This window comes from Podarcis cretensis (assembly GCF_951804945.1).
Source record: "Podarcis cretensis genome assembly, chromosome: 2".
Taxonomy (NCBI): domain Eukaryota; kingdom Metazoa; phylum Chordata; class Lepidosauria; order Squamata; family Lacertidae; genus Podarcis; species Podarcis cretensis.
The window spans coordinates 34,807,711-34,835,291 of NC_137171.1; the positions used below are offsets into that span (position 1 = coordinate 34,807,711).

At 44.8% G+C, this 27,581-nt stretch overlaps 1 protein-coding gene across 8 annotated transcripts in view; it reads left to right on the forward strand.

Annotated features, from left to right (window-relative positions):
• The window catches only part of TMEM94 (transmembrane protein 94), a 69,258-nt gene that overhangs the window by 20,346 nt on the left and 21,331 nt on the right, over window positions 1-27,581 (forward strand). For 7 of the 8 annotated variants that reach the window (XM_079965887.1, XM_079965890.1, XM_079965888.1 and 4 more), the window contains 14 exons: window positions 9,588-9,707; window positions 11,007-11,134; window positions 13,069-13,205; window positions 14,542-14,744; window positions 15,080-15,231; window positions 16,111-16,213; window positions 17,097-17,183; window positions 17,940-18,056; window positions 19,558-19,614; window positions 21,552-21,656; window positions 23,130-23,294; window positions 24,239-24,451; window positions 25,370-25,685; window positions 26,539-26,712. In XM_079965887.1, coding sequence (XP_079822013.1) covers window positions 9,588-9,707; window positions 11,007-11,134; window positions 13,069-13,205; window positions 14,542-14,744; window positions 15,080-15,231; window positions 16,111-16,213; window positions 17,097-17,183; window positions 17,940-18,056; window positions 19,558-19,614; window positions 21,552-21,656; window positions 23,130-23,294; window positions 24,239-24,451; window positions 25,370-25,685; window positions 26,539-26,712 — 2,077 coding nt within the window. The remainder of the gene's footprint in view (window positions 1-9,587; window positions 9,708-11,006; window positions 11,135-13,068; window positions 13,206-14,541; window positions 14,745-15,079; window positions 15,232-16,110; window positions 16,214-17,096; window positions 17,184-17,939; window positions 18,057-19,557; window positions 19,615-21,551; window positions 21,657-23,129; window positions 23,295-24,238; window positions 24,452-25,369; window positions 25,686-26,538; window positions 26,713-27,581) is intronic. The other variant, XM_079965889.1, reaches the window with a different exon arrangement.

The following is a 27,581-nucleotide window of genomic DNA, read 5'->3' on the forward strand; positions in this document are numbered from 1 at the left end:
GTGACCTATGCCAGCAGTTATGGATCGAGCCGGCATGTGGTCTGCCATGGATTTCCTTAGCTCAGTGGTGCCAACTTTGGTTAAGTATGCCACAAGTCAAATCCATAGCAAGCATAAGGCAGGGTAACCCTAGTGCAGGCATGGCCAAACTTGGCCCTCCAGATGTTTTGGGACTACAATTCCCATCATCCTTGACCACTGGTCCTGTTAGCTAGGGATGATGGGAGTTGTAGTCCCAAAACATCTGGCGGGCCAAGTTTGGCCATGCCTGCCCTAGTGTATGCTACAAGCCCACTATGTCTCCAAGTGCTTTTGCTTTTAGTCTACTAGGCTGGGGAGGCAAGCACAGTGTAGCATTGGAGAAGCAAGCAAGAACATGGAGAAATCTGCCCGTATAAAGATAGTATACAGTATATATACCATTAACCTGGTCCATGGACTCAGTTATTCTTAACCAGGTGTGCTTAACCCCCTCTTTAATTGTGCCCTTTATGGTACCTTTATGGTTAGATACCCGTGGCCTAATTCATCTGATCTGAATAATACTTGCTATGATGTGGAATGTGAATTGTTTGAGAACTCTGTTCATTCTATATACTCTATGCTAGATGCAAAAGTGTAGGCCATAATGAGGACATAAGGAGGCTCAGTGAGCAGTGTAGCCCTGCTGGTATAATTTGTGGCTTTTTTGTTTGGTGAAGTTTTTTTCCTGTTCGAAATTCATAAGATCCTTAGTAGTCCATGCAACAGGTTTGGGCATGCACGAGCAGGCAGGGGAGTGGAGTTCCCATGACACTACTGTACATATTCTTGCTGATGATGTTCCTTCCCTGCCCCTCCGCCATGGTTACCCACACTTTCCATTTCCGCAGGAAGTTCACACGTGGAGATGCCACAAGTTGGAAAGGACCAAAATGCCATTGGCTCCAACCCAACAGATAGCTGGGAATCATGTTTATTCCTTCCAAATGATGATGGTGGTAGGGAATTGTTTTCCTACCATTGTTCTGAGATAGAGAGACTGAAGGCTTGATTGCAATCTAACTTGGCTTATAACTCTCTGCAGTAGGAAATCACATTTTGTGCTAATTTTCTCCTGACTTGCTTGTTCTATAACACAAGAAAGTGTTGAGGAAACAACAGTAACAAGATCAGGATAATAGAAGGAAGAGGGACTTATCTGCCTATATCTGTTTCTCATTTCCCCCCAGTCATTGCATTGCACAACTTGGCAAGATGTGCATTTCAGAAGACAGCTGCACTTTGATTTGCTTGTAGGTAGGTAAGTGGGACGCGGGTGGCGCTGAGAGTTAAACCACAGAGCCTAGGACTTGCTGATCAGAAGGTTGGCGGTTCAAATCCCCGCGACGGGGTGAGCTCCCGTTGCTCGGTCCCTGCTCCTGCCAACCTAGCAGTTCGAAAGCACATCAAAGTGCAAGTAGATAAATAGGTACCACTCCGGCAGGAAGGTAAACGGCATTTCTGTGCGCTGCTCTGGTTTGCCAGAAGCGGCTTAGTCATGCTGGCCACATGACCTGGAAGCTGTATGCTGGCTCCCTCGGCCAGTAAAGCAAGATGAGCGCCGCAACCCCAGAGTCATCCGCGACTGGACCTAATGGTCAGGGGTCCCTTTACCTTTACCTTATGGTGCCCATCAAGGTTACTCAGCTTTCCAAATGTGCCCAGAAGGTCAGCAACCCTCAGCTCCAGGTTTCCCTGAATGAAACTGATTATTTGGATCCAGTCTTGGGCTGGCCCAAGATGTTTTGACGCTATAGGCAGAATGCCCTGTCCCCCTCCCCACACATCTAGGTCCCTTTACCCCCTTTACCCTTTAGGTAAGTAGCTCCATTAGTGTTATTAAACATGTGTGCCTATCAGCCTGGTTCTTCACCTTGCGTGCCTTTTAGTCTGTCTTGCATACCTTCTTTTGAACACTATACCTTCCTACCAACGAGGCACCAACTGCAAGCCTGGCCATGTTAGCAATAGCTTTGCATTTGGATATTCCCATCCCCAACGAAAACCAAAGTTTGGGATACGAAATCCCAAGAGCCCCAAATGTGATATGGTGCTTAGGAATGTCGATCTCTTTCAAAACAACAGTGCCCTCCAAACCTGGGCTGGTGCCGAATGTGTGTTGTTGTTGTTTTGTAAGTTATCTTTTTTTAAATTGAGTTTTCAAAACACCTTGGTACAGATGGCATAATTTCGGACACAGTAGCAAGGCATGGTATTTGAATCACTTTAATAAGACAATAAAAGTGGCTAAATTTTGAACGCTGGTTCTTGCTTTTTAAAAAGAAGTGATTATGCCATCTTGGCGTTGGAAGCGTCCCCTCGACTTCCAGCCCTGACCATGATAAAACCCTTTCTTCTCATTTAATTTCTGATATGAAGTGATGTTCCTAAGAGACACTGTGCGGTGGTGAAAATGACACCTGCTTGCTCTCACAATAGAGAAGAGATCCGCTTGTTCTGTGCTTGTCCCTTGATGATGGTTACATAACTGGCACCAAGGGGAGAGAGAGAAGGGAGAGTTGTCAAAGTAACTCCTCCCCATGTATTGTGTCTCGAAGGGGCCACCTGTGTAATATATTTATTGAGCACAAAATAACAACACTCGGTGAATAGTGCTTTCTCCCATGTTGGAGTGATGACCAAAAGATTGTCTGCGACACGACTGTGATAGGTGGCATGGAACCTGTTGAAAAGGTTCTTGCGCCGGGAAGTTTTTAACGTTTGATGATCTATTATGTTTCTATATTCTGCTGGAAGCCGCCCAGAGTGGTTGGGGAATCCCAGCCAGATGGGTGAGGTATAAATAATAAAATTATTATAAAAGTAATAATTCTGGGGAAAATTCAGCATAGCGCTAAGGAGATTGCCCCATCAGCACAAGCATTTCTGCAGGAATAATCTGTCTCTCCCTGCCCCATGCGCTGTTCCAGGGCTCTCTTGACCCCCTTGAGCCAATTTGGGGGAAGGAACACTGGAGGAGGAGAGGGTGGGAAAGCCCCGTTGCACTGGTGGAGGTCTTTGAGCAGGTTCCTGTTGGCAGGACTGCTTAGTTGAATCCAGCTCAAAGTAGTAATGGCAGGACAAACAGCAGTCTCATTTTGCATATGGATCTTGCACTGGGTTTTGTGTAGTCTGAAAATGGACCCTGTGTTGGTAGGAAGAAGCTGCAGAATGCCCCCTGCCCAAAAGGGCCATGACTTCCTTGAGGTTCTCAGGTGGTCCAAAGAAAACAGCCCCAGCTGCAATGCAGTACAGTGGTGCCCCGCAAGACGAACGCCTCGCAAGACGGAAAACCCCCTAGACGAAAGGGTTTTCCGTTTTGGAGGCGCTTCGCAAAACGAATTTCCCTATGGGCTTGCTTCGCAAGACGAAAATGTCTTGCGAGTTCCTGCGGGGTTTTTCCCCTTTCCCCCCCTTTTCTTAAGCCTTAAGCCACTTATCAGCTGATCCGCTAAAAGCCGCTAAACCGCTAATAGCGCTAATCCGCTAAGCTGTCAATGGGCTTGCTTCGCAAGACGAAAAAACCGCTATACGAAGAGCCTCACGGAACGGATTAATTTCGTCTTGCGAGGCACCACTGTATTCTTGATTCATTAACTCTGGCTAAGGATCACTATTAGCCATAGGATTGCATGGCCCCTCTTCCTCCTTTCTTTGGTGTTTCTCCTCTTGCATGCAAATCTCCATAACAATCTTTTAACCATGGTGAGTATCAGTATCAACAAGACATCATAGCAGATTATTTTAAGGCTTCTACAGCACACAGCAAAGAAATTTATCTAGGTGGTGAATGTCATTTCCACAAACAGCATAAAAACACTTAAGCAACATCTGGGCAGTAATGCTCAATGGTTATGCTATAGGCCAGAGAAGTCCTGAGTAAGCAGAAGATATTGGTTAGCGGTACTGTGAAAAAAGATTTGCCTTTAGAAGATGTTATGTTAATGCAGAACTGCCCGTGGAGAGATTCTCACATATAGCTGATGTCTACACTGTCATGTATGATCCAGTTGAGATTCCTACATTGTAGGGGTTGGACTAGATGACCCTTTCCTAGTCAGTTTTCCTACTGCCCATCTACTGCACCTGTATGTATGTATGTATCTATGTATTTATCTGTGTGTGTGTGTGTGTGTGTGTGTGTGTGTGTGTGTGAAGTCTCAGAACACTGGAGTCATAGACTTGTAGAGTTGGAAGCGGCCCTAGTCCAATCCCCTGTAATGCTGGAATATGCAGTTGTCCCATATGGGGATCAAACCTGCAATGTGCACAACTATGAAAGGGGAACCAACAGAAGATGATTTCAGATCCCTCAGCTGGTTTGATTTCCATTTACCTTTCCATTATAATTTACTCTTTCTTTCATAGTTGTGCCATTGAGCATAACCTCACAACTTGCAGCATTATCCTAGAGTTTTGAGTTCCCTTGAGAGATGACTACTTTGCTAACATCCACCATTGCTTGTTTTCTGGCAAATTGGGATTGCAGAGTGACAGTCAGAGGCAGGGTGCGGGTGTCTTGTCTGTACCACTAGGAAGTATCTATATACATGCATATGTGTGTGTGTATGTGTGTGTGCACGCGTGCGTGCGCGCGCACACACACACACACACACAGAGTTGGCGGTTGAGACACAGCACCATAGGCTAGATCAATCTTGCTTGCTATGTAATCAATGCAGAGCACTTGGTGCTTCTACTGCAGCCATTCATCTCTTTACGAATGGAGGTTTAGGCTTATTTAAACTTGAAATATCTGCTCAGCGAAACGGACGAATGTTAGTGCTGGGGGATGAGCAACTGCTTATCGTGTTGGAAAATAAATACAGACTATGTAGCAGGCGCCAGTGCTGAGAACACAATTGCATTGTCCTACTCAGCATTCTCCTTCCTAACTTACTGAATTCATTTTGGAACCAATCCTGAGCTGTGTCGCCACTTTGCTTTTCAGTTATAATCCCTGCCACCTTGCGTTTTTCTGTGCCAGAAGGGTTTCTACTATATCCAGACTCTGGGGAATTAGCTGCAAAGCCCCAAACTGCTAAAGGGTAGAGTGATAAGCGATGCCTGCAAAAACGATAGAAACTGCCATGGCACCTTAGGGACTAACTGGTTGGTTCTAGTGCATACCTGGTTTTTGTTTCTTTGTTTTGCAAGCTGCTTTGAGCATGATTTTTGTGAATGAATGAATGAGATTGAATGAATACAACTTTGTGTGAAGGTTTTTTTTTATACACACAATCTGTAAAAATTCAGGCTGCTCAGTATATTATTTTTCTCCACTTGTGCCTTAATAGATATGAGTAGGACAAGGAAGAAGAAAATGCAGGATCAACTTGTGCACATTGGCAGTGTCCAAAGTGTCAGAAAATGAAACTGATGCAGGAATACAATGGGAAAGGGGACACCCAAAGCTGCCCCCAAGATTCTCGTTCAGATTTCTCAAGGTGCAGTCGTGAGCTCTCGTGTCATTATCTTGTTTAAGTAAAATAATTTCGAGACCTTGGAAGCTAATAGAGAATAGCGAGCTTCTGCTCATCTTCTCCCTGACAGGAAAGAAACTAGCTTTCTTCACTTACCAAAGGGTTTAGAGAGGACACGTATTAAATGGAGAACCCTGCTGCTGTTCGTTTGCTGTTGCGTAGTGCTGTAAAAAGCTGAGAGCCTCTATAGTCTAACTGAAAAGCATGTCAGAACTGAGTTTTTTTGTAGTCTCCAAACTGAAAATTTGAGAGACTTGTGGTACTTGGAATAAAGAAAATTGATTCAGCTCCTCATGCTGCTATGGGAGTTAGTAGGTGCTCCTCTGTATACATGCAGTGTTCCACATAATGTGTGAAAGCTGGACTTCTAGCTCAAGCACATAATCCAGACTATTCCTGCAGTGGTTCCATGGACTTCAAACCTGAATGGCTCTTACGCTTTCGAGGTGTATCCCAGTGTGTAGACATAATTCTTTATTATCATAATATGTGATGAATTCATAACACACCTCTATGTGAAGATCTAAATTTTGTATTTTAAGAAAGATATAAATGAAAAAAAGATCCTCCGGTAACATAGGAAACTACCTTTTGGTAAGTTAGATCTATGGCTAACTTAGCCCAGTAGTGTCTACACTTGCAGATAGCTGTTCTAGAGTTTCAGACGCGGGACATTCCCAGTCCTACCTAGAGATGTCTTCATATTCTACACCACAATAAATTTGGCAATTTACTGAAATGATTAAGTGAGCAGTGCAAGGCAAAAAGTGGGCAGGACTTGTAGAGTCGGTATGTTGACGGAAGGATTTGATGCTAGGAGAACAGAAGGAAGTGTGATTCACACTGCCATTCAAGCTTCCTTGATGTCTTGCTTTGAGGTTCCCAGGTTGTGGTCCGTGGAAAGTGTGAGTTTCATTCAGCTGGTCCACGACATGTCTGTGAACAACACTGGCAATCTTAATTCTGTGGAATTCTAAGGACTTTATTTATTTTAATAAAATGCAAATATAAGAAATAAAAGAAGCAACACAAACAGCTGAAAACCACACAGCATGTAGTGATAAAGCGGGATATCAAATCCAAACTCTTCTTTTACAACCGGCAGGGGATAAAATCATTAAGTGGTCTGTGTGGGGCAGAGTGGATTTTGGGAATCATTGATCTAAATCCTGCTGCTTGGGACTGATTAGAGCTGGCACTGGAGGGCTATAGGCTCTCCGTCCTTGGTCTTGTTATTTGGCCCAGTGGCAACCACTCAAGGACCCGAGTGCTGATGGAGCAACTGTTGAAAACTTGTGCAGTATATTTTTTGCTAAAGTTAGAATCATTCAGCATGGATGGGACTCCTGGATCAAGTAGTCCCTTTCCGAAGTCAGGAAGTCTGTTCCTAACACATGGCTAGCAAATACTTTTGAAAAACCTCCAAAAGAAAGAGATTCAGTCTCTTGGTTCTGTTTCCTCCCACTAAGAATTCTGTTAACTCTGCAAAGATGTCTCCTGCCATCACAGAACCTGCAAGGCTCGCATTAACGTGTGCTGCCAAGAATGCTGTTTATATCTTCTTCTTCTTCTTTTTTTTTGAAGTGGTAGTGATTGTGGTGGTGGTGGGAAGCATACGTTTTGCCACACATTGATGTAATCTGGTCCACGTCCAACAGAAACAGGGGAGCCGTTTTCTTCTAATCCCTAAAACCAGCCGAGCAGAAGGAGAATTACGTCAGGTTTTATTCTTAGTTCTGACAGGGATGCAGTATCATGGCTCGTGCTTCATGAGAGTTAGCTTATTTTAGACGTTCATTTTGCTGCAGATTTGCAGTTTCACGGAAAAGCCATAGGTTGACGGCAGCCTCGGAAAGTTTGTCTGTCTGTCTGGTTAAATCTGGTCTTCTAAGAAGTGGCGTGGGACTGTGCTGACTGTGTAGAAGCCTTTCCTCTTTTGACAGCTGAGCTTCACCCATCCCTGGCAAGGGAGCCTTCCTCACCACAGCTTGGAGAAACATGTTCCTGGGAAGAGGCATCATCAACACCTTCCTAGAAGTAGTTGCAGCTGCCAGTAATCCAGGGCTCACCCTTATTTAAAATGCCGGCTGTCAGTTTTTCGGCTCTTTACTTACATCCTTACAAGAGGGCTTCGTCTGTTATTTTCGAGACCAGACAGCCAAATGGCACCTCCTTCTCACTGACAAACACGGGGCATGATCTGCTGGGCTGTTCATCAGTGCAACCTGTGCTGAAGCGGTCATGAGTTGCGTAAGAGCACTTGTGTGCTTTCATGCATTTTCTGTTATAATAATAATAATAATAATAATAATAATAATAAATTTTATTTATACCCCACCCTCCCCAACCAGAGCCGGGCTCAGGGTGGCTAACACCAGTAAAATTACAGTACACATAAGGGGGGTGGGGGAACCAATTTAAAATACAGGTTAAAATGCAATTTAAAATGCATCCTCATTTTAAAAGTAGCCCTTAGATCAAAACCATAAGGGGAGGGAAACATAAGGGTCAGACTGAGTCCAAACCAAAGGCCAGGCGGAACAGCTCTGTCTTGCAGGCCCTGCGGAAAGATGTCAAGTCCCGCAGGGTCCTAGTCTCTTGTGACAGAGCGTTCCACCAAGTCGGGGCCAGTACTGAAAAGGCCCTGGCCCTAGTTGAGACCAATCTAACCACCTTGCGACTTGGGGTCTCCAAAATGTTGTCATTTGTGGACCTTTTGATGTGGCTTGTTTAGGAGAACTTCCTAGTGGATTCTGCCACAGGGTTGCGTAAGAGCAGTGGTTCTCTGTGGCCTTGAGGAACAGACACAGCCTATTGAGTTGGAAAAAGCAGTGGTGGGGAACGGGGGCAGAACTTTTATTGCTGTGCATGAGTCTCATTTGCTTGCACTGCCGGAGGGAGCAAGATGCAATACCAACAGCACCAGAAGGGAAAGGGGCATGCAGGCAAACTCAGGTTGTGACCATTCTTTCCTGGGTGGGTATACCAAACCTAGTACAGTATGTTTATGTTTCTCTGTGGCACAGTGTTGGTATCAGGGTGGATAAAAATCAATGATTTTTTTTTAAAAAAAGATATTTAAAAATCAGATTTTTTAAATTTAAATTGGATTTTTTAAAATTTAAATTGGATGTTTTTGATTTAAATTGGAATTTTTAAAATAAAATGTTTTGGAGGAAAAATCTTTCTAAAGATAGTTTTCTATTTAAGTTACATTATAGTCCAAAGGCTATTCATCAGGAAATAAGAATTTGTTTTAAGTTTTTCATGTGTGCTGAAACTCAGCCTAAGTTTTTTTTATTGTTTAACCACATCAGTTAACAAACATGGATACATACGCTATAAGGTTATTGTTTTAGTTAAATAAATTGTTTAAATTGTTATTACGGAAATGATTATTTTTCTCCTTCCAATAAAGTACAGCAGAAAAGTTGTCCAAATTTAAACAGTTAACTTGTTAAACCTCACAACAATTTCATAATTATCTATGTATTTCTAAGAGTATAACCAAATCAGTCATTTTTGATATAACTGTAAAAACTACTCTGGAAATTTATTATTTCAAAAATGAAACCTTCCTCTGGTTATCAATATTAAGATGATACCAGCAAGAATGAGTCTTTCTGTAAAAAAAAGATTTAAATCAAGTCTTACTGAATCGTGATTTAAATCAATTTGATTTAAATCAAATCCACCCTGGTTGATATACAATTAGTCTAGGATGCATTCTTCCAGAATGGTGGAAATTTATTTGTATGGTACCTATGCTTGAGCCATAACAGGCTATCTAGGAACTGGGTACATTTTGCATGCAGGTAGTCTGTAGCTGTTTGTGAGATTGATCTCTAGAGAATACTGATCAGTTTACCCTAGGAGGACTCAGCTGCCCTGTTGTGGAAAGTTTTCTGTAATGTTTGACAAAGGGAGAGCAGGTATGCTAAGGTATAACGGATTTGCTAGACGTTGTTTTGCACCAATTTTTCTGCTGGTGTCTTAAGCAGCCTATGACTGCAGAGCAGAGAAACTGCTAGGCAAAGTGATAGAGAAACGCTACATTTGGTGTGCAAAACTTTTGTTGTCCAGGATGAAATGACTTCAAATTTGGGTCTGACCACAACGAAGGCTCTGACTATCCTGAGAGACCAGCTCTCGGCACTTCTGGAGGGGCATCAGAAGGAAAGGAAGAAGGTGATTTCCTGGAAGGTAAGCATGGCATTTTGCTGCATGTCAGTGAGTTGTTTTCAAGAAAACGTTACGTCTTTCTTTGTAAGGTAGATTTTGCAGACAGATCCTTGGAGAAAGCAAGACTTTTCCCATTCCTGAAAGGTGGCACTTCTGAAAGGTGGCACTTAGCTGCTTCCAAAATGTGCAGCTGGAGCTGGAGCCGTGATGGTGGTGCCAGTTCTCCTGATGTTGAGGGACGCTGGCAGCAACACCAAGGGCAGAGGAATAGAAGAACGTTGGACACTACCAGGTTGCTGTGTACCCCAGCACAAAGAGGCCCGCCTCCTTCCTCTTCCAGCCTGGTGCCTTAATCTGAGTATTCAGAGCTAGTGGTGGTGGTTCTAGGGACCCCCCCCCCCGTGGCCTTCCCTACTGTGACCAGTTCACAGAACCATTAGTGGAACTGTGAATTCTTTGCTCCTCTGCAAAAGAGCATGTTCAAGTCTTCAGCGGCGCTGACATGGCGCTTCATATCATCTACAGTGGTACCTTGGGTTACAGACCCTTCAGGTTACAGATGCTTCAGGTTACAGACTCCGCTAACCCAGAAATAGTACCTCGGGTTAAGAACTTTGCTTCAGGATGAGAACAGAAATCGTGCGGCGGCGGCACAGCGGCAGCGGGAGGCCCCATTAGCTAAAGTGGTACCTCAGGTTAAGAACGGACCTCTGGAATGAATTAAGTTCTTAACCCAAGGTACCACTGTATACCTAAATGATAGAGAATTGTCTATTTACTTATTTTATTTAACCAAATTTATATACAGCAGTTTACGGGAAATGTTGAAATTATAAATGAAAAGCAGTTAAAAGCAAGTAATAAAAACATTTGAAAGATTATTAAAATTTAAAAGGTTAAAACGCGACAACACCTGCATGTCTGGATTGGCTTGCCTAAAGAAAAATGTTCTAAGCAGATGCTGAAAAGTCTGTAGCAAAGGTGCCTGCCTGCCAGATGTCAATAAGCAGGGAGTTCCAAAGTATAGGTGCTGCCACACTAAAAGATCAATTTCTTAAAACTGCAGAAACACACATTATGTGGCACCTGTAACAGTGCCAGGTCTGCAGATACATTCGAGTTGGCACATATGGGATAAGGCAGTGCAGCAAGTGAATTAATCAGAGATAACCTTGGTAGACCGTGTTCATTTCCAGTGGTGGTAACGTCTGTCGCTGCCTCTCTCTACTGCTCTCTCGTCGCCCGCTTTAAGCAAAGCCTAGGTTCCATTTTGTTGATGTAGTCTCTCTCCTCCTTTGCACTTCCTTTTCTTTTTGGTAGGAGGTGTGGCGAGCCAGTTTCCTGCACCATGGCAACCGCTGTTCCTGTTTCCATTGGCCAGGGGCATCCCTGATGCTGCTGACAGTGCTGATACTATTATGCTGTTATGGGAGCCAACCACAAGGAAGGTATGCTATCTCATTGATCGTTTTACTGCAATATTCTGTCCATAAATGACCCTGAAAGCTGCTAACATTCAATCATTAACAATTCCATAAAACAGTAAAAAAACAACAACAAACAGTCGCAAACGAAACTCCAAACCAGATCACACCAGATGATTGAAACCAATAACCAGTTTCCACCTAGGTTGTGGAAGTGTGTTTGCCTAGTGTCTAAAGATAGACAGGGAAGGAGCCAAATGTATGCTCCAAACCAAAGAGTTCCATAAAATGTGCAGATCACCAATAAGATCTCATCCTACAGACCCACCAATGATGGAACACGGAATAGGGCTTCTGTTGAAGATCTAAGCACATTGGTGGATTTGTAATGGAGACAAAGTGGCCTTTTGGCTTAAACCAGCAAACTTGTCAGGGCACCTACCTAATTTCTCTCTGACCTCACATTATTTCCCTCTTCACTGGTTTATGAGACGCACTCATATGGTTTTTTTGTTGGAAGGATTCCTGCAGGGCACTTGTTCAAGTGTTGTCTGGCTTCAGGGAATCGGCTTCCTTCCCTCCTTTGGCAGTAGATAAGTAGAACAAAGAGTTTCTTACCAGTTAGAAACTTTAATGATCACAGCGAGAGAACAAAGAATCCATTCCTAGGAATGAAGGTGCTCCCAATTAAGGGTTACACCCACTTCCTCTATAGTCACCCATGTCACTACCGCTTCTTGTACCCTGATCTCTCAACCACTGTGCTTTCTGTGCTCTCCTTGACCTTGGGCTGAGCGGATGGACGCTTTCAAGCAACGGTGCATCTGTTAACTCTCTTTCCCTGTTCTTCTCCTCCTAGCTGTTCCCCATCCAGTACTTCCCAGCTTCTGCCTTTTGAACTATGTCCCTCTGCAAACCACTGTTCCAAACCTATACTGTCCCACTGCTCCTGGGAAGATTCAGGATCCTGATCAGGAACAGGGGGAGGGGGAGGCTCCTACCATTCCTCCTCAGTGCAGCCCTCCTCCGCATGGTCCTTCCAAGTCCGGGATGGACATCCAGTTCAGCATAGAGTGCTTGGGCTGCCAATGACTGGCTTTGAAAAGGTTATTGGGTGGTTTTTTTGTTTTGTGTTTTAATATAGCTGCTGGCCCAATGAGATTTCTAACAAGCAGAAGGATTGGGGATGTTTTTAACCTGCTGGAAGCCCAGCCAGATGGGCAGGGTATAAACAATAACTATTATTATTATTATTATTATTATTATTATTATTATTATCTATTAAAGGAGCCTTGTCCAGCCTTGGCAGTCTTCCTGTGTGGCATTATGTCACGAGTCAGATGACTGCAACTGAGCTGCATATTTAGATGAACGAAGGAATATTTTTACATGTCACCCATGTGGGTGTACAGGGTGCCAAAGCAACAACTGATGAACATTTTGCTTTTAATTTTACGAATATGATGGGGGTGTTTAATCCAAACCCCTCAAAGGATTTTTAATGGGTTTAGCGATCGTGATTTGAATTAAGCTGGATAATACAGACCAGCCTAGAAGGTGCAAAAGGTTCCGTGCCCTTGTCAGTAGCTGGTGGGGTGGGCTGGGCTGGAGGAGGTGCTTACCTGACCTCCCAGCAGGTGAGTTACTATTTCTTACCAGGAGAAGCAAGGCAGCAGGGAGAGCAGCATGGTGCAACTGGACCAGCAGAAACACTGGACCGCCTTGCTTGGTGCATTTGCACCCCACTGCATCCTTCCTTGTCCCCCCCACTCCCAGTAAGCAGCAGAGACTCACCTGCCAGGAGCTCATGTTCTGTAAGTGCCTCTGCCCCACCATGCCAGCTGCTCTTGGGCTAGAGACTTCCCTTCTTGCGACTCCTGCCAGGACAGCCACATGGGGACGTATATTTCATTCCTTTATTCAGCTCCCTGCAACCTCTGATGCTTTGCTTTGAACAGTGAAGGTTCTGAAATTGTGAACGCCTTGGCCCTGTTCCTCTTGGTGCTGCTCGACGTCCTCTTGATTGGACGGCAAGAGAGGCTAAAGCGCCAAGAAGTCGAGAAGAGACTCCGGGACATCATTGGCAGGATAAATGGTGAGGCCGCCTCTCTCCCCACACTGCCCCTTGCTCCTCTTTGATATCCTGTGTAGCCACATCCTCTCTGTAATTTTAGTGCCTACTGTCCATTAGTTTTTATGTAATGCCTTAAAAAGCAAATTCTTAATTAGGGGCAAATGTTGCTTTCATATCATGGTCGTATGGAATCTTGTCCCTTTAACACCCCAGAACTATCCTTGTCTTCCATCACAACCACAGCTGTCAGTTCTCCCCCTACCATACCTTCATAGTCTACCCTTATGACTTATTCACAGGACAAATGTACTAGGCTAGGTTTGCCCTTTCTTCCCCTCTCTCATATGGCACCCCGTTTTTCCAGCAGCCAAGTGTATTCTCTCCTCTTCCGGATTCCCATCACAAAAGCTTAACACCACTTTTCACCTTCCAGTAGCACCTTAGAGACCAACTAAATTTTTTATTGGTATGAGCTTTTGTGTGCATGCACACTTCTTCAGATACACTGAAGATACAGTTTCAGTGTATCTGAAGAAGTGTGCATGTACACGAAAGCTCATACCAATAAAAAACTTAGTTGTTCTCTAAGGTGCTACTGGAAGGAATTTTTTTATTTTGTTTTGACTACGGCAGACCAACACGACTACCTACCTGTAACTACCACTTTCACCTGTACATCCTCGCACTATCAGGGGAATGGGGGAACTGTTTTCCCCATTGTCATTTGCAGCGGCCTCCATTCCTTGTTGTCTCCACCGCTCCCCACTCCACCCTGTCCACTCTCTCATAGGCAAATACATACACTGATTTTCAAAAGACGTGGAGGGTCCTGCTGCCTGCCCTACAGGGGGAATATTTGAGGACAGCTGCTGGAAGCCACACGGTCTGTGTGAGGATCGAACCAGAAGTGACATTAACTGTGCGCTTTCATGATTTAGGAGAATGTAAATAGCAGCTGCAAGGGGGCTTGAGTAGCAGTTTGACTACAGGGGGTGGAAAGAGAGGGGGGAGAAGGAGTTTAACTTCTTCCCCACCATAGTCTTGAGGAAAGTCGTGCCCTGGAGCTGCATTGGTACCAGTGGAGGCTTCCTTCCTGGTGCAAATTGCAGCTTCAGGAGGGTGATCTTTGTCAGGACTGCCGTGGGGCGGTCCTTACAGTTTCACTGCTACCCAAGCACCACCTTTGCAGATACTGTTTACATTTTATTAAAGGTGCATTCATGCAAGTAAGGCAATCCATGCACTAAGATGCATCCAGAATGGATTCCTGCCGTAGTGGGGGATGTGGCTTCTCACCCAAAGCCCACCCCCTCTGGCCATGGCACCACCATACCTCTTCTGCTAATCTACTTTCCAGATGCCTTGAAGGATGGCAAAGAGCTGAGCTGGACAAACTCCATGTACCCTGACCTTCACATGCCCTTTGCTCCCTCCTGGTCACTCCACTGGGTCTACCGGGACGGCCATCTTGTCAATCTTCCAGTCAGCTTGTTAGTAACGGGTGATGTCGTTGCCCTGAGGCCAGGGCAGGAGTCCTTCACTTCTCTCAGAGGGATTAAGGTAACTCAAGTTTCTTCTCTCTTTGCACCAGCGTCCTAAGTACTATAAGGGCCAGTGCTTTTTTCTCAGTGGGTATTCAAGGGCACTTCCTTCTTTTGGTTAAAAAGTGTGACACTTACTGTAACAACTTCATGGTGAAACAAAACAAAACAAATAAAATAAAATAAAATAATTTGAAAATTCCTTCCAGTAGCACCTTAGAAACCAACTAAGTTAGTTATGGGTATGAGCTTTCATGTGCATGCACACTTCAGATGCACGCTTCTTTCTTGCGTGCACACAAAGGTTCCCTGAGTTTGCCCATTTTCAGCTTTTGTCTCCCATTCTTCTAACAGGATGATGAGCACATTGTCCTGGAGCCTGGGGATCTCTTTCCCCCCTTTTCTCCTCCACCATCTCCAAATGGGGAGGTGAAGAAGGGACCTCAGAATCCACAACAGTATCGACTCTTCCGTGTCACAAAAACACCAGTGATTGACAATGTCAGGTAAGTTCAATGTGAGGACACTTTGTTACTGAAATTTGAAGTAAGGTAGCTGAATGGATGGAGAATTCATCTGAAACAGGGCATTCTTAGTGGTGGCTTCCTGGCTATGGAACGAACTCCCAATGAAAATAGGGCACCCCCCATTTTCATATGTGTAGAGTAAACATGCAAAAACCTTTTTGAAAAAAAATATTTATTTATCCAGGCTTTGGGCTGAGAGTTTTATGACATTTTTACACCACTGGTTTTAACTGTTTCCTTGAATATATGCTATAGTGCTGCTTTTAAATTGTTTTCATCTGTTTCTGTTTTTGTGATCTGCCTTGAGCTCCCTTTGGGGAGGAAGGACAAGTTACATACCGTATTTTTCGCTCCATAAGATGCACCCCCCCTAAAATCTAAGGGGAAATGTCTGTGGGTCTTATGGAGCGAATGTGTGGTCCCTGGGGTTGGGCAGGGGGAACCTGGGCTTCCCCCGCCAGCCCCGCAAACTCCAGGAGAAGCAGCAAGGCTGCTCGCAGCCTCACCGCTTCCCCCAGCCTGTTTTGGGGGTATATTTTTTTTAAAATCCCCCCCCCCAAAAAAGTAGGTGTGCCTTATGGTCAGGTGCACCTTATGGAGCGAAAAATGCGGAATTTGAAATAAACAAATATGTTCAATCCATCCTGTGTTCAGTTATAACCACAAGAATACATTATAGTCGTAAAAAATCTCTGCTGTACAATATTTAAGTATTTCCGTCTGACAAATCAACTCTTTGGATGGATTATACCAGTCCCATATAGTGGTTTGCTGTATAAAGCTGGGAGGTAAAAGAAAGAAATCAATAAATACCTGGAACTTTGCAAAATCCTCAGTAAATCTTTTGTTATGTTTCAGGTTATGTTTAGACATGGCTTTGTCACGTTCCGTGACTGCTCTGGATAACGAAAGGTTCACTGTACAGTCGGTGATGCTCAAGCTTGCCGTTCCCATTGTGCTGGTACGTCCTATCGATGAGCTGCTTTTTGTGACCAGGCTTGGTCCACTCAGGTTCCAGGTGGCTGGGACCATTGCATTTGACTACAGCTTCCTGTGATCTGAGCAGTTCTAACTCATGCAGTGGGTTCTTGATTGGTTTTGGGTATCAGTCATACTCTTTGGAGCTCTGCATTCAGTGGTAGAATATTGGAATTACTTGGTTTGTGCACAGAAGAGAATTTGGCAAAATCCATGGATGATCATGGCAAGCCCTGGATTCTCAGACTCCAGTTTATATGTATAGTATGCATCATTTTTAGGCAAATATTTTTTTAAGGCAAATGAAGTAAACAGGCTCCATTAAGTAATGCATTTTTTGTCACATCCAAAATTAGTCACTACTTATAGGGCTTGGGGTGGCTCAGTTGGTAGAGAGCATGAAACTCTTCATCTCAGGGTCATGGGACAAAAGATTCCTGCATTACAGGGGCTTGGGCTACATTAACCTCATCCCTTCCAATTCTACAGTTCTATTCCTTTTTTAGATTTAGATTTTTAAACTTTTATTTCCAACACAGTTGTAGGACACCTGCTTTGCATGCAGAAGGTCTTGTATTCAGTCCATCATCTCCAGGTAGGACTGGGAGTGTCCCCTGCCTGAGACTCTGGAGAGCCTTCTGATGGTTGGTGCTGAGCCAGTTCGACAAATGGTGTTAGGCAGCTTCCTGATCAGTTCTGGGAGATATTTACTTTTTTCAAATGGCTTGGGCCATTGAGGTTCTGATTGCTTTCATGTAATAACAACCAGAAAGTGTTTCTGTAGTGTTTTAAGTGATATAGCTACACCTATCATAGTGATTTACCTATATGGGCTTCTAATGCTGTCTCCTTTCCTTAAACGGCAGATTGGTTTCCTGATCACCAATGCCATACGCTTTGTTTTCATGGCTCCTGGAGTTGTCCCTTGGCAATACACATTGCTTCAGTTGCAGGTAAAATAAAAGAATGTGTTTTTATTTTCTCTGAACTTCAGTTAGTTTCCCTATATCAGGAAAGACATACCTTTCTGGGCTATGCTGGGTGTGTGTGTGTGTGTGTGTGTGTATACATGCTTGATACAAATCCACCTAGCTATGATGTGGATGTAAAATTGATTTTAAACACTAATTCACCAAGAAGCTTCTATGGCCTAAATGCAGTTTACCTTTTGAAGGGCTCTTCACTTCCGTACTTTCCCCCCCGCCCCTGTGGGGATATTTGTCCTCTGTTAGTGAAGTGTTCAGGCTTAGCTGGTGTCTAGAAACATCTCTCCTCTTCGACTTCCATATGCTTGTTTTGATGAAGTTTCCTTTCGCATCTGAGATTCATATGGAAACTGTAGCTTTTCCTTTCAGTTTAAAAGTACCATGATGGGTTAGTAGGTGATCAGCACTTTAAATCTAAAGAGGAACACTGATCATCTGCAGCCCATACATGTCCAGACAGAATAGCAAGTGGCCTTGGAATCACAGTGATGTTCATTTAACCTCGTCTCTTCTTTATGTGTGTGTGTTTTCTTTCCACATCTGTCCATTGATCTTGAGCGCTGGACACATCTTGGAAGTATAAGTAATAATGTTCTTGTGAGCAAGCGGTTCCTGCTCACTGGGGTGTGTGTGTGTGTGTGTGTGTGTGTGTGTGTTGCTGTTGGGGAAGTGACGGAGCCAATCTTCAGCTATACTAACTGGAGACCTGGAATGCCTTCACAGGTCAATGGGATCCTGCCCATCCTCCCGCTGCTCTTCCCTGTCCTGTGGATTCTTGCCACTGCCTTTGGTGAAGCCAGAGTCCTGGCCCAGATGAGCAAGACCTCCCCCACTTCCCTGGTAGGTACTTCTACAACATCATGTTGTTGGGAAGAGGATGGACTGGGTAAAGGCAATTCAAAAATGTTCAAAAATGTTTCCTAGGTCTGAAAAATACAAATACAGTGGGCCTTTGTTTTTCCATTTTGCCCTGTGAAACTTTGAAACTGGATCAGTTGTGGGTACAAGTGGAAGTATTGCCATGGGGTGGGGGGTACAAACATAGTAGTAGTAGTAGTAGTAATTAATAATACTATAGTATTCTTTATATGCCACCCATTTTTCAACAGAATAGTTGGAAGTAGAACTGACACGGGTCTGTTAGGTTTTGGGAATGGGCAAAATGGGGGTGGTAGGAAGGCCTGATGGACAAGCTGCTGGGTGCTCTCAGCTCTGAATAATTTCTCCGAAAGGCTTGAAGAACAGAGATGGTAGGTCCAAGTGCCTGCTTGCCTGTCGCAGCCAGTATTTGGGCTCTAGCTTTTGACTGTTCTGCAAAGTCTTCTTAATAATTGTCTAATATCTATAAAGCCAGATTTTGTGTGGGTCCCCCCAATCTCTGGGGTGCAAGAATAATAGGAGAGGCTTTTATCTTCTGTGTGAAGGGAGAAAGGGGGCAGATGGTTCATCTGTCAGTTGATTCCTACCACTCCAGATGTTACTTCTGTCTCTTCCATTCACTGCCCTCTTCTCTCTCTCTTCTCCATTTCTGCTTGCTGCAGGCATGTAAAGCTTAAGTTCCTTCTCTTCCTCTTCCCCCTTTCCCCACCTTGTTGCCAGCACCTCCATGTTCCCTGTCACCCACACTTGTGTTCCCAGTTGTTTTCATGTTTGCTTTCTCTATCCTGCCGGTTCTTTCCCCCTCTGTGATTAAATTTCAGATGTGATTCTGCATCGCTGTCACCTGAATGCTTGTTTGTGTCTTAGTTCCATCTTGACTTAGAGTAGCATCCTCTCTTGTATCTATTTCCCCCCTAATCTGTTTGGAATATAGCAGTTACAGCCCTTTCCTCCTTGATCAGGCTCTCGGATCATGTGTCCTCCTGTCTTCTCCTGGCCTTCCCTTCACCTATTGAATCTGAGCTCTTGTTCTCTCATTCTGCATGATGCTGTTCCTTTCTTTCCATCACCTTTCCCCCAGTTTCCTCTTCAAACCTTCTTGTGGGCCACCTTTGTATTTGACGCTCCTCCTGACCATTTTGAATGGGGGTAATGTACCCAGTTCAGATCAAATACTATCATCTTCTACATCGAGACACCAGTCCAAGATGAACCTCGAGTTTCCTTCACCAATTCCATCTCTCGAAGATACTCAGAAAAAAGGACAGTGTCATTTGGGTTCTAATTCTTGACTTGGACAAAGCGTAGCCAAGGCAGGGTTCTGGATTCTGTTCAGGTCCTGCAGAGCAAAGCCCATTTCTCATCCATATCTTCCACTGGTGAAAAAATATTTTCCAAGGGATGTTCCTCATGCATCGTTTCTCAGCACCTTGATAGTAACCAATTTGTTCTCTTGCTGCAGCTGGCTAAGTTCTCAGAGGACACACTGAGCAGCTACACAGAGGTGGTATCTACCCAGGTACTATTTTATTAACCAGTCTTGCATCTTGTTCTTGTGGTGTTGCACAGTGCCGTAAGATCTTCTCCATCCTCTTTCTGTGTGATCTGCTTGCCCACTTGTGCTTATATCCTGCTGCTGGTGTCTCTCGCTTTGTTGGTGCTTTCGTTTGCTCCTCCTGCACTTCGCATGCCGGATGCACACTCCCCACCCCCACCCCCATGCTCTTTCTCATAGCAGATGCTCACAGTTCCCTTTGATTGTCTGAGAGCGAAAGGCCTTGTGATTCAAGCCTGCGGTTGCCTAGAATGTTTAAAATCTGAATCTTAAACAAGCTGAGTTTCAAATCCTATATTGATTGCCCTTCTGGGTGGAAATAGCTGACTGAGATAGACTGGTAAGTATCACAGGGACTTGAACAGACTTTCATATAGACAAATCATCGAAATCAAAGTAGGAAGAGGAAGAATGGAAATCACGCTCATATGTTTTTATCGAATGGGACAGGGGGAAAACAGAAGGGCTGGGATTTCTAAGTTGGCCCTGGAACCTCTGTGTTGCAGTCTATTTTTGTAGTTAGCTCTGCTGATGTTGTTGAACTGCAACTCCCATCAGCCCCAGCCAGCATGACTAGTGGCCAGGGCTACTGAGAATTTTAGTTCAGCAACATCTGGAGGGCCACAGGTTCTCCACACTTGGGGTAGCGCCTTGACCACCTCAATATGTCTGCCCTTCTCTGCAGCTGTACTTTCATAGATGCTCAGACTTCATCACAATGAACTCCAGAAGGCAGTTTGTCCTTGCTTCACTCTCGCCCACCAAAAACGTAATTTAGTCAAACGGAATCAAAATGATTTATTGGCGGCACTTCTTGCTTTCCTCAGTCAGAAGCAAGGACCAATTTGGGCTGCTCATTGACTTCTGTAGTGACTACACCAAGGATTGGGTGGGTGGGTGGGAAATACTGTGGCAGTAAATTTTCTTGGTAAATCTTCAATAAATTGTTTCCCAAAATTGAACCCATCTATAGCATTTAACTGATAATACTGATGATAAGAATACACTGTGTTGGCTGCCTATTAGCTAGTGAGCCAAATTCCAGGTTTTGTTACTAACATTTAAAACCCTAAGCAACTTGGGACCAGGATATCTGGCAGACACAGACCAGGCCAATCTTTAAGAACTTCTGAGGAGACCCTGCTGGTCATTCCATGACCAGTGGATTGCCAAAAGTCAGTCAGTTCATTGTGTTTTAGCAGACAGCCAATATACACATGAAAATAATAAATGATGCAGTGGAACCTTATGACAACATGGAAGTGGGCCTTCTTGGTGTTAGCACCTACTCTTTAGAATGCCCCCCCCCCCCGGAATTAATGTGACGAAGAGGATAATGACTTTTAAATGCCTCTTTAGAATTTGCATATTTACCCAGGTTTTTGTAGACTCTGCTTCCAATTTTTTTTGTACAGTGTGCTTGTGCTTTATTAATTTGTTTTTAAGATATTCTGTTGTTGTATTTTAATTGAGTTAAGTAGTATGACATATTGAAAATAAATTATAGCCTGCCTTTCCACCAGTTTGCCTCCAATATTAGCTTGTGTCATTGCTCCTTAGCGACGTTCTCTGAGCAGTCCATAATACGGGACTGAACAATAAAACCACAATGCAGCATGAAAATCCATCGAGTGAACCTTATAAATGAAATCCCATGCTACAAGCATTTTGTACAACCTGTGTATTGATCATCTCATTGAGTTTCTTCAAGCACTAGATCTCTTGTTTATGTACAGCAGGCTGTACCTACCTTCCTTTGGAAACGTGAAGCAGCGCACTTTCCTGTAGTCCTGCCTTTTCTGGAAATGGATCTCATTTCACAATGAACTGAAACTCCTTGCCTCTTTTCCTTCACTTTGTGTATCCATTCATGTCCAATCCCCCTCCCCCTTTTTTGGCAGGAAATGATGCGGTGTATCTGGAGCCACTTCCTGCATGTTCTGAAGGGCAGGTCTCCAACCCTCACCTTCACCTCTAGTTTGCTTCACAGCCTGGGATCTGTCACAGTAAGTATGCTTGCAAGGAGCGATCTGACAGTGAGCATCCTAGTTGCAGGGTCTGCCTGCTGGGTCCTTAGGTTTCCTGTTTCTTTTACAGGGCAAGGGCTATAGCTCAGTGGTAGAGCATATGCTTTTCCAAGTCGGGCTGCAGATGTCCTCTTGTCTGACATCCTGGAGAACATTAAGCTAGATAGGCCAATTGCCTGACTCCATATCATGGCAGCTTCCAAAAGATTCTTCTAAATCCCATGAGGGCGTATTGTTAGCTGGATATTTCTGAGTTAGTGACTTAGATAATGCATTCAGCTTGACCCTAGTGTCTGAAACACAGGAGGTCAGATTTCTGCAGTAACCATGGGCAAGCTCTTATGACCTGGATGGACTAGCTAGCTGTTTATTGCTTCAAGCAACTGACAGTAGTATCTGCTGGTCAGGGAAAAATGTGATAGACCCAAGCTCTTTCTTTTTAGATTAATCACATATAAATCTGAACTTACTGTTTTGTGCCTTGGAAGCATTTACACTCCAAGTACTCATTCTAGAGTTGTACCTTCTGCCCTCTCTCTCTTTTTTTGTTTGGTAGTGTAATGGTTCTAGGGGTTCCTCGTGCGTAAACCGGTGCAACACCTGGCTGGGTTGCCTGAGTGAACCTTTTCTGTCCGGACAGCCACTCACCCGTGGCTGTCTCAATCGCTGGCAGGATCCGTCAGTGGGCGTTTCTTGAACTTCTTCCAGCAAAGAAGCTCTTTGACGCCTAGTCTCCTCCTACTCTCCCTGCGCGGAAGTCTTCTGCGCAAGGAGGGTGTAGGCAGCGGAGGACCCTTACTCTCCCCGCTGGTCCCCGGCAAGGAGTCATGGGACCGCCTCGCCGATTCTCCCATCTGCCCCCCTTCTCCACTGGTGCTACGCTGATTCTCTTCCCCAGAAGATGGGCTGCCTCTCCCCATCCCGGGACGCTCTCTGGGACCCCTCCGGAGCCCGCTCTCTCCCTCCGGCCCTGATGGCAGTTCCCTGACAGGTAGCATTCCTCATTCCTGCACATAGCATAGATAGTTTTCAGGAGATTGTCCTACATGGAGCAACCTGGGAAACCTGCGGCAGTGAGTCATAAAGGACACTGACAAGGGTCACATTTTGCTTTCTTCAGCTTGAATGCTTCTTGGCCTTAGATGGCTTATCACTAAACTGGGGAGGCTGCTTGCCACTGAGCCATCCTATCTTTAAACTATCTTGTGGTGGCACCTGTGCATTAAACTGACAGAGATGTTGAGGAGGTTAGTGCTGTATTTGGTAGCATTAAGGGAAGTCTCCAGGGATGGGAGGCTACTCAGAAAGGGCCTTTCCTTCTGCTATCCATTGTGCTTGAAGGCTGAGGTGATACGGCTGATATTTATCTGCCTCAGTGATTCATGCACAGTCTTGCCAATAGTTTTTTGTGTGTCCCTGGGGTGTTGTGGGATGTCTTGGGCCTGTTTTTAGGTGCTTTGCTGTGTGGATAAGCAAGGAATTCTGTCCTGGCCTAATCCCAGTCCAGAGACGGTTTTGTTCTTCAGTGGTAAAGTGGAACCTCCTCATAGCAGCCATGAAGACCTGACAGATGAACTCTCCACACGCTCCTTCTGCCACCCAGAATTGGACGAAGAGGTGAGAGACAGCTTTTTGGACCACAGAGTCTGGTTTGTCAAGAAATTCTGCCTTCTTTTCTCCCCAGTTTCTATAAGACCCCTCAACCCTCTTGTGTCTTAACATCTGCCAGAGAGACCCCTTTCAGGCTGTCACCCTCTAGCAGTGCATTACTGCCATCTCCTCAGAGCAGGGCCCTTCTTCACAGTTGCCCAACAATGTGGAATGAAGCTTGTTCCCCAGGAGGGTGTACTCAGTCTCATTCTTAGCTGGGAGTTTCAGTTAATAAAAAAAACCTGGTCTGCTTTGTCTATCCTTTGATAAACTGCTTCCGGTTTGCTTTCTAATTTTAGCTGACTTTCTATCGTTTTATTGGATGCTATTGGTTTTTATACTGTTACTGCAAAGCGCTTTGTAAATTTTAGTTTTGAAAAGCGGCATGTAAATAAATAAACAAATAAATTATTTGCCACCACTATTTATGTAGTTTGAAAATTTGGGACTTGCTTTATCTTACATAATCAACTCAGTAGTGGCTCCTAGGGGGAAAAAAGCAATGAAAAAAATAAGACATAAAATTGAACAGTAAAAAAGCAGCAATACCATGGTGAACCAACCAACAAAACATTAATAATAATAATAATAATAAATAATTCACACACATACCCCCCTTCATTTCAGTCAGAATGATTAAAACAGTGAGCAACAAATGAATAAATTGGAATTAATATTGGGAATCTGGAGAATCAAAAAGTTCACTCGTCCCCCCCCCATCTTCTGCCACAAGTTGTCCACTTGAGTGACCAAGGAAATTTCTGTCTTAAAACCGGGTCCAACTTCCCCCTTCATCTTGAAGGATAAACCAAGTCTTCCATGGTCCTGAAGTTGCTAAGCAATGCATTTTTCCTCTTCCTGTTCGACTCACAGATGTTTCTCTGCTTACCTCTTCTTATGCTTTATTACAGCCCCACGAAAGGGACGCTCTGCTCTCGGGGCCTTTGTCAGACATCGTTCACATCACCAATGAGCAAGAGAGAGCGGAGTGGTCTACCGGCAACACCCCAAAGTCTTCTGAGGCTCATACTCACAAGAAGCCAACCGGCCGCAGCAAACACCCTTCGGGATCCAATGTGAGCTTCAGTAAGGACATCGAGGGCGGGGAGGAGGAGCCCATGCAGGTAAGGAATGCCAAAGACTGCAGAGGTCAGGAGGTTAGGAGAAAGGTGGCATCCCAGTCTGCTAAGGAGTCATCCGTAGATAAGGTGGGAGGGTAAGAGTTGTGAACATGAGAGAGGAAGAAAGAGCATTTGAAAACTCCTCTTCTTAGGTCAAAAGGAATAAGTGTGTCTTAGGGGAAATTATAAGTGCCTGCTGCCCCAAAGCATCACGGACTGATTTGCATGTGGCTACCTAGATAGGTTTATGATTTAAGGCCTTGTGCCTATATGTCTGTGTGTAGAGAGACCGAAGGTTTTTCAAGATGCTAATTATTCTGCCAATTAAATTAAAGAGCTCTGAGGGCTGTTTGTAGTTCCTAGGTAGGAACCCAAAGCCCTGCAGATGTCAAGGATGATAGAAGTTGCCGACTAGCAACATTACAGGTCCACAAGTTCTCCACTCCTGCTTTAGGAGAATGCACAACAGAGGATGGCAGAACCAATAGGTTAGAGAAGCAGGACTCATTTCACGGGCAAGTTTCTAGGTGAGTGGCTTTGCTGGCCGTTGTTATGCAATGTTACAGCAAGTAAAAAGTTTCTGGTGCCAATCCAGTAGTGCCTGAGTCACTCAAGCCTATTGATTTCAGTGGGTTTAGGCAACATCTGTGTTAAGTCATTGGCTTCCCATCCACAAGCTCTAACCCAGTCTTTCTCAGCTTTGGGTCCCCAGACATTCTTGAATCACAACTCCCATCATCCCTGACCTTTGACCTTGCTGGCTGGGTCTGATGGGTTTTATAGTCAAAGAGCATCTGCAGTGTCAAAGCTTCCCCACCACTGATGTGCACTAACCATTTCTGAATTTTTCTCCCCCTCTGAAAGGGGAACGAATGCTGGCACCTTAACTTTTGACTTTGCGTTTCTTGAATGTTGAGCCAGGTTGAGGCTGACAGCGAGGGCCTGGCATGCGAGGCGGAAGACTTTGTGTGCGATTACCACTTGGAGATGCTGAGCCTCTCCCAAGACCAGCAGAACCCCTCCTGCATCCAGTTTGACGACTCCAACTGGCAGGTGCACTTGACCTCCCTGAAGCCCCTGGGCTTGAACGTGCTGCTTAACTTGTGCAATGCCAGCGTGACGGAGCGCCTGTGCCGATTCTCCGACCACCTCTGCAACATCGCCTTGCAGGAGACGCACAATGCCGTGTTGCCTGTCCATATTCCGTGGGGACTCTGTGAGCTGGCTAGGCTCATAGGTGAGGAGGGCAGAGGCGGAGAGGTCAGCTGGTGGGGGGTGCCACTGTAACTTTGCTGTGTGTTAGCACAGGGGACTCTCAACGTATGTGCGGGTTACGTTCTGGGCCCCTGCGTACACAAGTGAAATCATGTAAAATGGGAAGCACCCTCCAAACACTCTTTAAATGCCCTCTTGGCTGTTCTCTCTCTAACCCATGCCATAAATATGCATCCGAGGGGAAAAAGAAGAGGTAACTGATAATCTTGAATCAGTGCTTGAAGTTAGTCCCTGTTTAGGGAAGTTTTTAATATTTAATGCTGTATTGTTTTTAACACTCGATTGGAAGCCGCCCAGAGTGGCTGGGGAAACTCAGCCAGATGGGCGGGGTATAAATAATAAATTATTATTATTATTATTATTATTAAAAATCCTCAGCTGGAATTGAAGCTCTGGGGCCGGCAGGAGGCTGGAAGTCATGCGGGAAAGCGGCTGTTGCTGTTGCACTACCCCGCACATTCACCTGTTAGGCGGGGAGGAGCAGTAGCATAAACAAATCCCCTGACTCTTTGAGGCCTCATCTGCCCTCACTGACGTCCTCTTTGGGCTCTGGGGGAGGATCTCCTTGTGAGCCACAAGGACTCCCCAGCTCTCCTGCTATTTCTGTGTTTGAATTGTTTTATTTATTTCCTGGCACTGTGCGTATACGCATGAGTCAATTCCGCTAGGTGGTTATATGAGGCAAGGCAGTGCTTTAGGCGATGATCATAGGCAGAGGAGAATGGCAGATGAACTTGGAGAGCAGCACCATATTCCTTGGGATTGCTGTTGTCCAAGAATTCCCCTCCCATATTACTTTTTTCCCCCTCCCCCAGGCTTTACACCTGGTGCCAAAGAGCTTTTCAAGCAGGAGAACTACTTGGCCCTTTACCGGCTGCCATCAGATGAGATGGTGAAGGAGACGATGCTTGGGAAACTCTCATTCATCACCAAAAGGAGACCACCTTTGAGCCACATGATCAGCCTTTTTGTCAAAGACACTACTACCAGTAAGGACACTGACTTGGCAGTATTTTGACTAACATGTAATCAGAAGGATGACCATTAACATACCACCTCTGGGATTGCAATTTGGCTGGCGGCCTAGCCAATCTATTCAGGGCCTTTTATATGTATTCTTAGGGGAATAGCAAAGAACTTGGGAACATGGTCCTAAAATATAAGCCAGAACAGGCCATTTCTATGCTACTACAGGGAAGTTACCAATTCTCTCCAGTGGAGGCTCCTAGGAGAGGAGCTATTTCTCAGTGGCTGGCTGGTGTTAGTTTCAACTGAGGCCTTAAGTTGAAATTTGGGGGGTTGTTTTAGTTGCTGCCGAGAACCAGGATATTAAACTATATTGTCAGTCAGGTCACCATGGCTTGTTCCTTGTGTTTCTTCCTGTTTAGTTCAAAAGCTTATGTATGTTCCATACTTGCCTTGGAAGTTTCCAGACTCAGTGAAGAATGAAGAAGCTGAAATTTTATTACCATTTATTTTCAATATGTAAAGCCCTGGAAGACTTACAGTGAATAATAACAGACTTAAAAGCCAAGTTTGTTTAGGTCACACTCCAGCGTGACCAAGAGATGGTGCGTCTCTCTCAGGCAGGCAAACAGAGCAGGCTCTCCAGGACAATGGCTGAACCCTAGGAAGCTACTGCTAGCCTTTTTCCTTCAGAGAAGCATAGGAATATATATTTAAAGGCAGTTACCATGTTACAGAGAGGGAAGAGAGATTCGCTTGGGTCTTTCACCTAAAGAGCGCCTGAGAGTTGTCAGTGGGGCACAGTGTTGAGAAGAGGCAGCTCTGCTGGGAAAGAGGGGCAGGCAGCAAACTTTTCTCAGAGACACCGTCTGGGTTTTGTGTACGTGACGCT